Below are 14,667 nucleotides of genomic sequence, written 5' to 3'. Positions count from 1 at the left end.
TGAAACCCTGTCTCTACTAAAAATACAAAAATTAGCAGGGTGTGGTGGCGGGCGCCTGTAATCCTGGCTACTCAGGAGGCTGAGGCAGAAGAATCGCTTGAACCCAGGAGGCAGAGGTTGCAGTGAGCCAAGATCTTGCTACTGCACTACAGCCTAGGTGACAGAGCAAGACTCTGTCTCAAAAAACAAACAAAAAAACAAAGTATTTTAAAGTGTACTTCTGGAAAACGGTAATAACATTTTAAGTCATAAACCTAAGCATAATGCCTTTTTTATTATTGGGATGGAGTCTAGCTGTATCACCCAGGTTGGAGTGCAGTGCCACGATCTCAGCAGTCACCTTCCCCTTCTGGTTTCAAGCGATTCTCCTGCCTCAGCCTCCTGAGTAGCTGGGATTACAGGCGTGTGCCACCCCACCTGGCTAATTTTTGTATTTTTAGTAAAGATGGGGTTTCACCATGTTGGCCAGGCTGGTCTTGAACTCCTGACCTCATGATCTGCCCACCTTGGCCTCCCAAAGTGCTGGGATCACAGATGTGAGCCACTGCACCCGGCCAGCATAATGCTTTGAAAGTCGGCCGCGGCAGCATCACTAAGAAACTTTTCCAAACTGCACAATTAATGCTTCTCCATGTGTGTGTGTGTATTTTCTTTTTTCTTTAAGAGATAGGGTCTTGCTCTGTTGCCCAGGCTAGAGTGCAGTGGTGAGATCACTAGGAAACTTTTCCAAAATGCACAATTAGTGCCTCTCCCTGGGGCGGGGTGTGTGTGTGTATGTATATATTTTTTTCTTTTTTCTTTAAGAGATAGGGTCTTGCTCTGTTGCCCAGTCTGGAATGCAGTGCTGAGATCAGCCTCCTGGGCTCAAGCTCTCCTCTGGCTTCAGCCTCCCTGGTAGCTGTGACAACAAGCATGTGCTACCTCACCTCGCTAATTTTTAAATTTTTCATAGAGATGGAGTCTTGCTCTGTTGCCCAGGCTGATCCCTAATTCATGGCCTCAACTGATCCTCCTGCCTTGGCCTTGGAAGTGCTGGGATTACAGGCATCAGCCACTGTGCCTAGCCTCCCTGTATATTCTTAATCAGAATGGAGGTAAGACTTGGGTTGGGAGAGTGGAGAAAATATATTACTGAAGGTCCTAAGGTGGTTATGATGGTAGCCTCTATCCCCAGTCCAGCATTTTTATATTCACAATTTTATTTGATGTGGTCTATGCTGAAAAGGTGAGGCTGTGTGGGGGAGGGGAAAGATCATGTTTACAAGGCTAATTCTCTAGGAAAATTCTGCTAAAATTCAAGTGATTGCTTGAGGAATAAAGTACTTGTAATTCTATCTACGAAACTCAAACGGTATGTTTTAAAATTAGATTCTAGGCTGGACATGGTGGTTCACACCTGTAATCCCAACACTTTGGGAGGCCGAGGCTAGAGAATCACTTGAGCTCAGGAGTTTGAGAACAGCCTGGGCAACATAGTGAGACTCTATCTCTACAACTGTTTTTTTTAATTAGCCAGGCATGGTGGCGTGCACCCCTAGTCCCAGCTGCTCAGGAAGCTGAGGTGGGAGGATCGCTTGAGCCCAGGAGTTGGAGACGGCAGTGAGCGATGATTGTGCAACTGTACTCCAGCCTGGGCAGCACACCGAGACCGTGTGTCAAGAAACATAAATTTAAAAATGAAAGAAACGCCGGACGTGGGGACTCACACCTGTAATCCCAACACTTTGGGAGGCCAAGGCAGGCGGATCACCTGAGGTCTAGAGTTCAAAACCAGCCTGAGCAACATGGAGAAATCCCATCTCTATTAAAAATAGAAAATTAGCCAGGCATGATGGCACATGCCTGTAATCCCAGCTACTTGGGAGGCTGAGGCAGGAGAATCACTTTAACCCAGGAGGTGGAGGTTGAAGTGAGCAGAGATTGCGCCATGTACTCCAGCTCAGGAGGCTGAGCAACAAGAGTGAAACTCTGTCTCAAAAAAAATAAATAAATAAAAGAGAGGCCAGGCTTGGAGGCTCATTCCTGTAACCCCAGCACTTTGGGAGGCTGAGGTGGGCAGATCACTTGAGGTCAGGAGTTCAAGACCAGCTGGCCAACATGGCAAAACTCCATCTTTACTAAAAAAAAATATAAAAATTAGCTGGGCATGGTGGCAGGTGCCTGTAATACCAGCTGAGGCAGAAGAATCGCCTGAACCTGGGAGATGGAGGTTGCAATGAGCTGTGACTGTGCCACTGCATTCCATCCAGCCTGGGCGACAGAGCAAGACCCTATCTAAAAAAAAAAAAAAAAAAAAAAAAAGATAGGCCAAGCACAGTGGCTCACACCTGTAATCCCAACACCTTGGGAGGCTGAGGTGTGTGGATCACTTGAGGTCAGGAGTTCAAGACCAGCCTGGCCAACATGGCAAAACTCCATCTCACTAAACATACAAAAATTAGTCAGGCATGGTGGGATATGCCTGTAATCCCAGCTACTCAGGAGGCTGAGGCAGGAGAATCCCTTGAACCTGGGAGGCGGAGGTTGCAGTGAGGCAAGATGGCATCACTGCACTCCAGCCTGGGCAGCAGAGCAAGACTATCTCAAAAAAAATAATAAATAAACAAAAAAAAGAAAGATAAAAATTAGATTCCATAACATTTCCCGAAAATAAATATAAATCTTAAAAAAAAGGATGTGTAATAAGGCATGTGAGCACAAAAATCAAAGTTTTAAAATCCAAATTAAAAAAATCAGGAGCCAGGTGCTGTGGCTCATACCTGTAATCCTAACACTTTGGGAGGCCAAGGTGGGTGGATCACTTCAGCTCAGGAGTTCAACACCAGATTGGCAAACATGGCAAAACTCTATCTCTACAAAAAATCCAAAAAAACTGTTGCAGTTCCTATAGTCCCAGCTACTTGGCGGAGGCAAGGGTGAAAGGACTGCTTGAGCTCAGGAATTCGAGGTTGCAGTGGGCTGAGATGGAACCACTGCACTCCAGCCTGGGTGACAAAGGAAAAAAAAAATCAAAGTTCATCTAAATTCAACTGCCAGGTTTCCTTCTTTCTTTTTTTTTTTATTGAAATGGAGTCTGGCTCCGTAGCCCAGGCTGGAGTGCTGTGGCACGATCTCGGCTCACTGCAACCTCCGCCTCGTGGCTTCAAGTGATTCTCTTGCCTCAGCCTCCTGAGTAGCTGGGATTACAGCAGCCCACTACCACATGCCTGACTAAATTTTGTATTTCTAGTAGAGACAGGGTTTTGCCATACTGGCCAGGCTGGTCTAGAACTGCTGAATTCAAGTGATCCGCCTGCCTCGGCCTACCAAAGTGCTGGGATTACAAGCGTGAGCCCCCACACCTGGCCAAAACACAGCTTCTCAGGAGGAAGGAAATGATCGGGAGTACTCTAGAGGTGGAATTTATGGACTGGGGTAGACACAGTATTTGTGTTTTAAACTAACTGGGCGAAGCCACAGGTAGAAAGTGTGACTAACTGTGGGCCATGTGCGTGCCTGGCACTGTACCTGGGAGAACTTCAGCACCTCCACGCCAGCGTTCTCCAGCTCTTCCGTGCAGTTGGTGCTGATCATTGAATCAAAACTCCTAAGTACCTGTGTATCAACATAGGGAAGGGTAATGGGAGAAAGAAAACTTGCGTGAAGACACACTACAAACTTGGGAAGGAAACTTCAGCATTAACACTCCTCCAATTATTTCCTCTTTATCTGTGGCCATATTGGGAATGGAGTTTCAATAAATTCCCAGTTTTCTTACATCACCACCGTCTGCAATACGACTTCACCAACTCCTGTCCTACATTTAAATGAACAGTCATTGTCCATTGTCATCTCCTCCCAAAGCGTGCTTCTTTTTTCCTTTAACTCCAGGGAACAGAAATTCTCTTTCCACTTTTCATGTCTCAGGGTCTGCTTTCTCTCTGATATGATTGAAGGGAAGGTTTACAAGCAAAATCTTGTCTAGCCATAAATCTCAGTAGCTTGGCACTGGAGATGTATCTGTGACCATCTACATGTGGAGTTCAGCTGGGAGGTCATGTGTGAGTCACAGAGTAGTTTTGTTTTTTTTTTTTTTTAAGATGGAGTCTTGCTCTGTTGCCAGGCTGGAGTGCAGTGGCATGATCTCAGCTCACTGCAACCTCCACCTCCTGGGTTCAAATGATTCCCCTGCCTCAGCCTCCTGAGTAGCTAAGACTACAGGCTCATACCACCATGCCCAGCTAATTTTTTGTATTATTTAGAGAGAAGGGGTTTCACCATGTTAGCCAGGATGGTCTCGATCTAGCCAACATGGTGAAACCCCGTGATCCGCCTGTCTTGGCCTCCCAAAGTGCCAGGATTACAGCTGTGAGCCCCCAAGCCTCGCCTCTTTTTTTTTTTTTTTTTGAGATGGAGTCTCACTCTGCCACCCAGGCTAAAGCGCAGTAGTGCCATCTCAGCACACTGCAACCTCTACCTCCCAGGTTCAAGCAATTCTCCTGCCTCAGCCTTCTAAGTAGCTAGGATTACAGGTACCCACCACCATCCCTGGCTAATTTTTGTATTTTTAGTAGAGACAGGGTTTCGCCACATTGGCCAGGCTGGTCTCAAACTCCTGACCTCAGGTGATCCACCCACCTCAGCCTCCCAAAGTGTTGGGATTATAGGCGTGAGCTACCATACCTGGCCACAGAGTAGCACTAAAATGGAGTTAACACTGGGACAGGAAAAAGAGGGAGAATAAACTTGGTGTATTTGGGATGGGAGATGGCAGGAAGCCCAAGCAGATGTGGCTCTCTGCAAAGTGACCAATTTTACAGATGCAGGAATTATCCCCTCTATTGACAGACTGCCACAGTTTATTTACTTATTTACATATAAATTCAAGCTACTGACTCCTCTGCATTTCCCCATCTTTCTAATTTGCTTGATATATTCTACCAAAATAATACCTATGAAAAAATATTATTCAGGACATAAATCTCCTGGAGCTAATTAGATAATCAGTTTTAAAGCCACAGAGAAAGTTTCTTGAAATACATACTGCCTAGGATTCTCAGAATCCCCGGTCTCCCTCCATTTGTTCACATAAGAATTAGAATCAAAGCATCTTGGTAGTCAGGGATCTGATCAATTCTGTCCCTGCAGAACTAGGCCCCAAAGGCATTACATGTCTTGCCTAAGTCACATATTTGTTAGAGACAGTCAGCTGCTCAGGCTAGAGTGCAGTGGCACAATCTTTGCTCACTGCAGCCTTGACCTCCTGGATTCAAATGATTCTCCCACCTCACCCTCCCAAGTAGCTGGAACTACAGGCATGTAACACTACGCCTGGTTATTTTTAAATTTTTTGTTTGTGAGACAGAGTCTCTCTCTGTCACCCAGGCTGCAGTGCTGTGGCACAATCTTGGCTCACTGCAAACTCGGACTCCTGGGTTCAAGTGATTCTTCTGCCTCAGCCTCCCGAGTAGCTGGGACTACAGGTGCATGCCACCACACCCAGCTAATTTTTGTGTTTTTAGTAGAGACGGGGTTTCACTATATTGGCCAGGCTGGTCTCGAACTCCTGACCTTGTGATCCACTGGTCTCGGCCTACCAAAATGCTGTGATTACCAGTGTGAGCCACCTCGCCCGGCCTATTTTTAAATTTCTTTGTAGTAGAGATGAAGTCTCACTATGTTATCAAGATTGGTATTGAACTTCTCCCTGCCACTTGGGAGGCTGAGGCAGAAGCATAGCTTGAGGCCAGGAGTTCAAGACCAGCCTGGGCAAAATAGTGAGACCTCATCTCTAAAACTATATAAAAATCAGTCAGGTGGTGCACACCTGTAATCCCAAGCACTTTGGGAAACCAAGGTGGGCAGATCACTTGAGCTCCGGAGTTTGAGACCAGCCTGGGCAACATGGTGAAACCTCACTGGGTGTGGTGGCATGCTCCTGTAGTCCTAGCTATTTGGGAGGCTGGGGTGGGAAGATAACTTGAGCCGAGCAGATTGAGGCTGCAATGAGCCATGATGCACTTCTGCACTCAAGCCTGTGCAACAGAGTGAGAGAACCTGCCTCAAAAAAAAAAAAAAAAGCCCAGGCATAGTGGCTCACACCTGTAATCCCAGCACTTTAGGAGGCCAAGGCGGGCAGATCATGAAGTCAAGAGATCGAGAGCATCCCGGCCAACATGGTGAAACCTCATCTCTGCTAAAAATACAAACATCAGCTGGGTATGGTGGTGCACGCCTGTAGTCCCAGCTACTCAGGAGGCAAAGACAGGAGAATCGCTTGAACCAAGGAGGCGGAGGTTGCAGTGAGCTAAGATTGTGCCACTGTACTCCAGCCTGGGTGACAAAAGTGAAACTCTGTCTCAAAAAAAAAAGAGGGCATGGTAGCCCACATCTGTAGCCTCAGCTACTCAGGAAGTTGGGGCAGGAAAATCCGATGAGCTCAGGGGGCAGCAGTGAGCTATCATCACCCCACTTCTGTACTCCAGCCTGGGTGACATAAAAAGACTCTGTCCCTTTAAAAAAAAAAAAAAGAAGTTCAAGTGCATGATCTACAAGATTCCCTTTAATGCAAGTTTGTTCAACCTGCAGCCCGCAGCCCATTTGCGGACCAGGATGACTTTGAGTGTATGAATGTGGCCCAACACAAATTTGTACAGTTTTTTTTTTTTTTTTTTTGAGATGGAGTCTCGCTCTGTCACCCAGGCTGGAGTGCAGTGGTGCAATCTCAGCTCACTGCAACCTCCGACTCCCAGGGGTCAAGCGATTCTCCTGCCTCATCCTACTGAGTAGCTGAAAATACAGGCGCCCGCCACCTTGCCTGGGTAATTTTTGTATTTTTAGTAGAGATGGGGCTTCGCCATGTTGGCCAGGCTGGTCTCCAACTCCTAACCTTGTGATCTGCCCACCTCAGCCTCCCAAAGTGCTAGGACTACAGGAATGAGCCACTGTGCCTGGCCTACTTCTTAAAATGCTATGAGATTTTTTTTTTTTTTTTTTTTTTTTTTGAGACAGAGTCTTGCTCTGTTGCCCAGGCTGGAGTGCAGTGGTGTGATGCTGGCTCACTGCAACCTCTGCCTCCTGGGTTCAAGCAATCCTTGTGCCTCAGCCTCTCCTGCCTCACCGCCTGAGTAGCTGAAAATACAGGCGCCCACCACCACACCTGGATAATTTTTGTATTTTTAGTAGAGATGGGGCTTCACCATGTTGGCCAGGCTGGTCTCCAACTCCTGACTACAAGTGATCTGCCTGCCTTGGCCTCCCAAAGTGCTGGGAATTAGACGCATAAACCACTGTGCCCAGCCCGCAATTTTTTTATTAGCTCATCAGCTATTGTTTGTGTTAGTGTATTTTATACGTAGCCCAAGACAATTCTTCTTCCGGTGTGGCTCAGGGAAGCCAAAAGATTGGACATGCCTGCTTTAATGCAAAGAATTTAGTAAATTATTTGGAACGAGCAGTAACAATCTAACGTTACTTGATCATATAAAATTGACTTCCAGAAATTAATAAATCAATCTGGCCAGATGCAGTGGTTCATGCCTGTAATTCCAGCACTTTGAGAGGCTGAGGTGGGCGCATCACCTGAGGTAGGGAATTTGAGACCAGTCTGGCCAACACGGTGAAATCCCATCTCTACTAAAAATATAAAAATTAGCCGGGCATGGTGGCGGATGCCTGTAATCCCAGCTACTCAGCAGGCTGATGCACGGGAATCACTTGAGACAGCGAAGCGGAGGTTGCAGTAAGCTGAGATGGTGCTGCTGTACTCCAGCCTGGGAAACAGAGTGAGACTCTGTCTCAAAAAAAAAAAAATTAATTAATTAACCTAACAGTCTGTTTAATTTAGCTAATGTTTATATTTAGGCACCCAGGTCTCCCTTACGGGGCATCTCATGACTATCTACCACTTAGTGATAAAAATACCAGCCAGTTCGACCAACTCAATTATCATCATCAACTAGCAACTGGGAGGGATATAGGCCAAATTCAGGTAACTTGGATACAGCACCATGTGAAACCAACCAACTGACCCCCACCTGCTTTGCACCCTAGTATTCAATGACAACATAAGAAAAAATTCTTCATTTTTAAAATTAACATCAAAGAAAGGGAAAAGAAAAGGTGGAATTTACCTTATCATGCCGTATCATCAGTGATGTCTTAGAACCCAGGGCTGAGAGGATCCCTGCTATCTCCACAGCAATGTAACCTGCACCAACAATGACGCTGCGGCTGAGATGCAAGCAGAGGGTTAGTATTTTTAAATAAACTAACTTTGGAATAATTTTATGTTTATAGAAAATTTGCAAAGATAGCAGAGATTTCCCTTATTATTCCCCTTGATCAGTTTTCCCTAAAGTTAACATTTCACTTAACGAGGGTACCTCTGTCAAAATAAGACATGCATGCCTGTAATCCCAGCACTTTGGGAGGCTGAGGTGGGTGGATCACAAGGTCAGGAGTTCGAGACCAGCCTAACCAACATGGTGAAACCCCATCTATATACAAATCCCCATTTATATACAAAACCCCATCTCTACTAAAATTAATAAAAAAAAAAATACAAAATTGTATTTTGTATTTTTAGTAGAGATGGGGTTTCACCACGGTGATGAAACCAGGCTGAGGCAGAAGAATTGCTTGCCTCCAGGAGATACAGGATGCAGTAAGCTCACAGCAACCTCCGCCTCCCAGGTTCAAGTGATTCTCGTGCCTTGGTCTCCTGAGTAGCTGGGATTATGGGTGCACGCCACCACACTTGGCTAATTTTGTATTTTTAGTAGAGATGGGGTTTCACCACATTGGCCAGGCTGGTCTCTAACTCCGGACCTTAAGTGATCTGCCTGTCTAAGCCTCTCAAAGTGCTGGGATTACAGGCGGGATCCACTATGCCTGGCCAAGGAATTTCTTTTTCAATTTTAAAATTTGTGTGTAGAACCCAGGTGAGGTAGCTCACGCCTGTAATCCCAGTATTTTGGGAGGCCGAGACTGGTGGATCACCTGAGGTCAGGAGTTCGAGACCAGCCTGACCAACGTGGTGAAACCCTGTCTCTACTGAAAATACAAAGTCAGCTGGGATTGGTGATGCATGCCTGTAATCTCACAAACTAGGCAGGCTGAGGCAGAAGAATCACTTGACCCCAGGAGGCAGAGGTTGCAGTGAGCTGAGATCACACCATTGCACTCCAGCCTAGACAACAACAGCGCAACTGCCTAAAAAGAAAAAGAAAACTGTGTAGAGACAGGATCTCCCTTTGTTGGCCAGGCTGGTCTCGAACTCTTGGGCTCAAACAATCCTCCGGCCTCAGCCTCCCGAGTAGCTGGGACTACTGGCACGTGCCACCACAGCCAGCTAATTTTTAGTAATTTTTTGCAGAGATTGGGTTGTGCTGTGTTGCCCAGGTTGGTTTCAAACTCCTGGGCTCAAGTAATTTGCTCGCCTTAGGCCTCCCCAAGTGCTGGGATTACAGGCATGAGCCACCGTGCCTGGCATCTGGAACTGATCTTTCAGGCGGCTGAATCCCTGAAAGATTTCTCTTTACCTCGTTATAGACCCAGGGCTACTCATGCCACAGTGTTCCACAGGGTTCACACTCCGTCCAACCAGAAGCGCCCTCAGAACAAAAACTAAATCATGCAATCTTGCCTACGTTATTTACCCAATTATTTACTTAGTCACCACCACCCTAACAAAGATAAAGTAGACTTAAAAAGAAAAATCATGTATCAATTGTAAAATCATTTTCTTGTGTTTCAGAGTCTTTTGCTTATAACGTGCATAAATATAAATATTTACGATCGCTAATGAGCCGATATCTATAGTGAAACTTCTTTGGGGTGAGTCTGGAATGAAATTACATTATCCAAACAGAAGGAGTCATAACTACATGTCTGACTACATCCTCACATGTGTCATCTCATTCAACCAGAAATCAAACAATGCAGGGTGGATCACAGGGGAAGGAATGCTGTTCTCTAATACATTTCTACGACCTGATAGCAAACGGAAAAAGACTGCAAGCTTTTCTTAGAACTCCTCCAAGTGAGAAGCCTGCCTGGTCTCCTGGTCTGAATATCTTCATGGGACATTTTTTCTGTCCTACGGAACTGCAAAGCGGCTCCCTTGTCTTTTCTGAATTGCCTCATCCTGTCTGAACCGTCCGTGACTCTGCGTGAATCAAAGTGAAGGCAGGCGCATGGATTATCAGTCACTCTCCCTAAAAGCCTTTCTAAAAGCATAGGATTAGGACCTCAAACTGGATTATTAGCACAGCCCCTGAGGGAGCGGCAGAGTTGAGCAATACCAACTCCACAGTGAGTGCTACTCAGAAGATGAATGAAGACCAGTCCCTGGGCCACGGTGTTGGGTCCCTCCACCTGTTCCCAGGCATCACCTCTTATCACAAGTGACAGGAGGATCCCCCTAAACCAGAAAGGCTGCAATGTGCAGCAAGTTCGCATCAGAGAAACAAACTTCCTCATGATCTCTTTCCCCTCTATGCATCTAAATCCATTCAGCATGGTGGCCCATGCTTGTGTTCCTACTGCTTTGGAAGGCCGAGGTGGAAGGACTGCTTGAGGCCAGGAATTCTAGACCAGCCTGGACAACAGAGCGAGATCCCATCGCTACAAAAATTAAAATTAAAAGTTAACCAGGTATGGTGGTACACATTTGTACTCTCAGCTACTCGGGAGGCTGAGGTGAAAGGATCACTTGAGCCCAAGAGCTCAAGGCTACAGCAAGCCATGATGGAACCACTGCACTCCTGCCTGGGCAATGGAAGAAGAACCTGTCTCTAAAAAAATAAAACTTTTTTCATTAAAAGAAAATCCACCCTGAAGTTTGCTAAGGTTATTCAGGCACATATAAAGAATAATGCCAGAAAATGTAATCTTGTGAACCTGACAGAGTCTTCCATTTACAGAGACCCCACTGCAACAGCTGCTTTGAAAACCGGCTATTCTTATTTTATTTTATTTACTTATTTGAGATGGAGTTTTGCTCTTGTTGCTCAGGCTGGAGTGCAGTGGCGTGATCTCAGCTCACTGCAATCTCCACCTCCCAGGTTCAAGCAACTCTCCTGCCTCAGCCTCCAAAGTAGCTGGGATTACAGGTATGTGCCACCACACCCAGCTAATTTTGTATTTTTAGTAGAGACGGGTTTCTCCAGGTTGATCAGGCTGGTCTCCAACTCCTGATCTTAGGTGATCCGCCTGCCTCGGCCTCCCAAAGTGCTGGGATTACAGGCATGAGCCATCGCGCCTGGCTTATTTATTTTTTGAGATGGAGTCTCACTGTTGCCCAGGTTGGAGTGCGGTGGTGCAATCTTGTCTCATTGTAACCTCTGCCTTGAGGGTTCAAGCAATTCTCCTGCCTCAGCTTCCCAAATAGCTGGGACTATAGGCCTGCATCACCATGTCCGGATAATTTTTGTATTTTTAGTAGAGAGGGGTTTTACTATGTTGTTCAGGCTGAGACCAAACCGCTGACCTAAGATGATCCCCACGCTTCAGCCTCCCAAAGTGCTGGGATTATAGGAGTGAGCCACCACATCTGGTCAAAACCAGCTATTCTATTCTAAAATACAAGCTACTTTAGACACATTCTTAACTGATGCTGTATCAAGGTGAAGAAAGAAGACAGTTTTAGGACTTTGCTATTCTGTCTTCAAATTACCCTGTATTTGACTTTGGCCTCTGATTGAAAGCACGAAAGATTTCAGGGATCTACTGAGGAATTCTAGGAATGAAATATACAAGGTCGTGAAAAGAGAAGAGGTCAGAGAACAGAATTCAGGAAAGACCTACGATAAATGCTTGGGAGGGAAGGACAAAGAAAAATCACCAAGAAAGACTGAGGGAGAAGGAGTCATTGAGGTCCGGTCAGGATGGCTTACCTAGGCAATTCTTCCAGCTCAAAAAATCCATCGCTGGTTATTCCTAAGCTGGCACCTATGTAGAAAAAAGCAAGATAGATCACACCAGACTGCTCTTTCTCTTGCAAAATAATCACAACATTTTATGTGAAAACCAAACACTTTCAGAGCCAACATACTCTCTGTTTTGACAAGTTTTGTTAAAGTCTCCGCTTGGAAAGCTGCCAACCAAATCCTCCCTGAGTCAACATTTTTATTTTCTCTCTAGAAATAGAAGCCATGATGGCTAAATACCTTTTACATTTCTCTAAAGAATGAAGATCTCAGCGGTCATGAACAGACTCCCCGCTGGATCTGTCCACCCTCCCACCCCAAGTGTAGGTGGGAACCCTGAAGCTCAGCTCATTACATGCGTGAACCACCGTGCCCTGCCCGAAAAGACAAATTCCTACGTAGTTCAAAATCTACATGGCCCTTTCCTCTCTGCTTATTCTTTCAAAGGTTTCAACCTATATGGCATATACATGGAATTATAAGAGGTACAATCTATATAGTGAAATAAACATGTAGTGAAAAGCAGGTTGAACCCTTTGGATATAGGGTAGCAGGTCCTATCTTGCAGGACTTCCAAATGCAGTCTTCCAGGTTTGACCTTCTCCCCAGGTTGCAGTATCACGTGTCTACTTATCTCGCCACACAATTTTACATTGGCTTCAAACTTAGTTCATTTAGAACTGAACCTTAATTTTATCTCCCAAACTGTATCTCTCTCAAGTTTACCACTTCAGTTACCACCGGTCTCCAACAATCCTGACAAAGCCTTGAGCTGTCAACTGCTGATTCCTTCTCTCAGTAGCCTCCCTACCCTCATTTCTCATCAGTTATTAAATATATTAGGTCGTCGCGGTGGCTCATCCCTATAATCCCAGCACTTTGGGAGGCTGAGATGGCTGGATCGCCTGAGGTCAGGAGTTTGAGATCAGCCTGGCCAACATGGTGAAACTCCATCTCTTCTAAAAATACAAAAAATTAGCTGGGCATGTTGGTGGGCGCCTGCAGTCCCAACTACTCAGGAGGCTGGGGCAGGAGAATCACTTGAACCCAGAAAGCGGAGGTTGCGGTGAGCTGAGATCGCACCATTGCACTACAGCCTGGGTGACGAGTAAAACTCTGTTTCAAAAAAAAAAAACCAAAAAATATATATATATATTGCATTTTGGCCGGGCTTGATGGCTCGTGCCTGTAATCCCAGCACTCTGGGAGGCCGAGGTGGATGGATCACCCGAGGTCAGGAGTTTAAGACCAGCCTGAACAATGTGGCAAAACCCCATCGCTACTAAAAATACTAAACAAAAATTAGCTGGGCATGATGGTGCCTGCTTGTAGTCCCAGATACTGAGGAGACTGATGCAGGATAATTGATTAAACCCAGGAGGTGGAGGTTCCAGTGAGCCGGGATCACACCACTGCACCCCAGCCTGGGTGACAGAGCAAGACTCTTGTCTCAGAGAAACCCTCAAGTTGGTCATGGACCTTATGAGGCCAATCCACAGAGAATACAAAAGATGTACAAACTATGATCACCACCCACAAAGTCCTTATAATCTAGCTGGGAAGAAAATCACAGACAATGTTTCTTGTGAGAGAATAAAGAGGTATATGTTCATGATTCATCCCTGGGGCTAAGTCTCTGTGTGTATAAAATGCAAAAGCAGGCAGGACATGGTGGCTCACACCTGTAATCCCAGTACCTTGGGAAGCTGAGGTGGAAGGACTGCTTGAGCCCAGGAGTTTGAGACCAGCCTGAGCAACATAGCAAGACCTTGTCTCTATAAAAAAATAAAAAATTATCCAGGCATGCACCTGTAGTTCCTGGTCTTAGAGGTTTAGATGACTACGAGCAATCCTGCATCTAAACCTCCTGGCCAAGACCTTAGTGAGCTGTGATCGCAACACTGCACTCTGGCCTGGACAACAGATCGAGACCCTGTCTCAAAAAAACGAAAGAGGTTGGGTGCTGTGGCTCATGCCTGTAATCCCAGCACTTTGGGAGGCCAAGCTGGGCGGATCATGAGGTCAAGATATCGAGACCATCCTGATGGGGTTTCACTAAAAAAATACAAAAATTAGCTGGGCGTGGTGGTGTGCGCCTGTAGTCCTAGCTACTTGGGAGGCTGAGGCAGGAGAATTGCTTGAACCTGGGAGGTGGAGATTGCAGTGAGCCGAGATCGCGCCACTGCACTCCAGCCTGGCACCTGGTGACAGAGCAAGACTCTGTCTCAAAAAATAATAATAATAAAATAAAATAATAAAAATGCAAAAGCAGTTATAACCATCTCTGAGATTCTTTACAGCTTTAATCTTCTAAAATTCTCTACTTAAAAGAGAAAAATAGCCACATAAAAGCATACTTAGCTACTTAAGCTACATCCTTACAAGGTTTCTCTCTCCTGAACAAAACAATAAACACAGTAGGTGTCTTATAAATAACAACCATCTGACAGACTGAAACCGGAAACAATGTATGCTAAGCTGAGAAGGAAAGAATGAGGCTTTCACTGATTTTTCTCCCTCTGTTACCTACAATATGTCTGAGCCTGGGGCCAAATGAAATCTCTTGGCCGGGCACAGCGGCCTATAATCCCAGCACTTTGGGAGGCCAAGGTGGGCGGATCACCTGAGGTCAGGAGTTCAAGACCAGCCTGGCCAACATGGTGAAACCCCATCTCTACTAAAAATATAAAACTCAGCCAGGTGTGGTGATGGCATGCCTGTAGTCCCACCTACTCAAGAGGCTGAGGCAGGAGAATTG

At 45.8% G+C, this 14,667-nt stretch overlaps 1 protein-coding gene across 1 annotated transcript in view; it reads right to left on the bottom strand.

Annotated features, from left to right (window-relative positions):
- Positions 1-14,667, bottom strand: part of GSR (glutathione-disulfide reductase) — a 56,616-nt gene that overhangs the window by 14,582 nt on the left and 27,367 nt on the right. The window contains exons 6-8 of the mRNA XM_064368833.1: positions 11,877-11,931; positions 8,112-8,211; positions 3,508-3,594 (exon numbers count right to left, since the gene is read on the bottom strand). Of these exons, the coding sequence (XP_064224903.1) occupies positions 3,508-3,594; positions 8,112-8,211; positions 11,877-11,931 (242 nt within the window). The remainder of the gene's footprint in view (positions 1-3,507; positions 3,595-8,111; positions 8,212-11,876; positions 11,932-14,667) is intronic.

Source organism: Aotus nancymaae, unplaced genomic scaffold, assembly GCF_030222135.1.
Source record: "Aotus nancymaae isolate 86718 unplaced genomic scaffold, 86718_ANA_hifiasm-v0.15.2.pri h1tg000079l, whole genome shotgun sequence".
NCBI lineage: Eukaryota > Metazoa > Chordata > Mammalia > Primates > Aotidae > Aotus > Aotus nancymaae.
The sequence above is the reverse complement of the archived record's forward strand: the minus strand, read 5'-3'. Positions and strand labels throughout refer to the sequence as shown.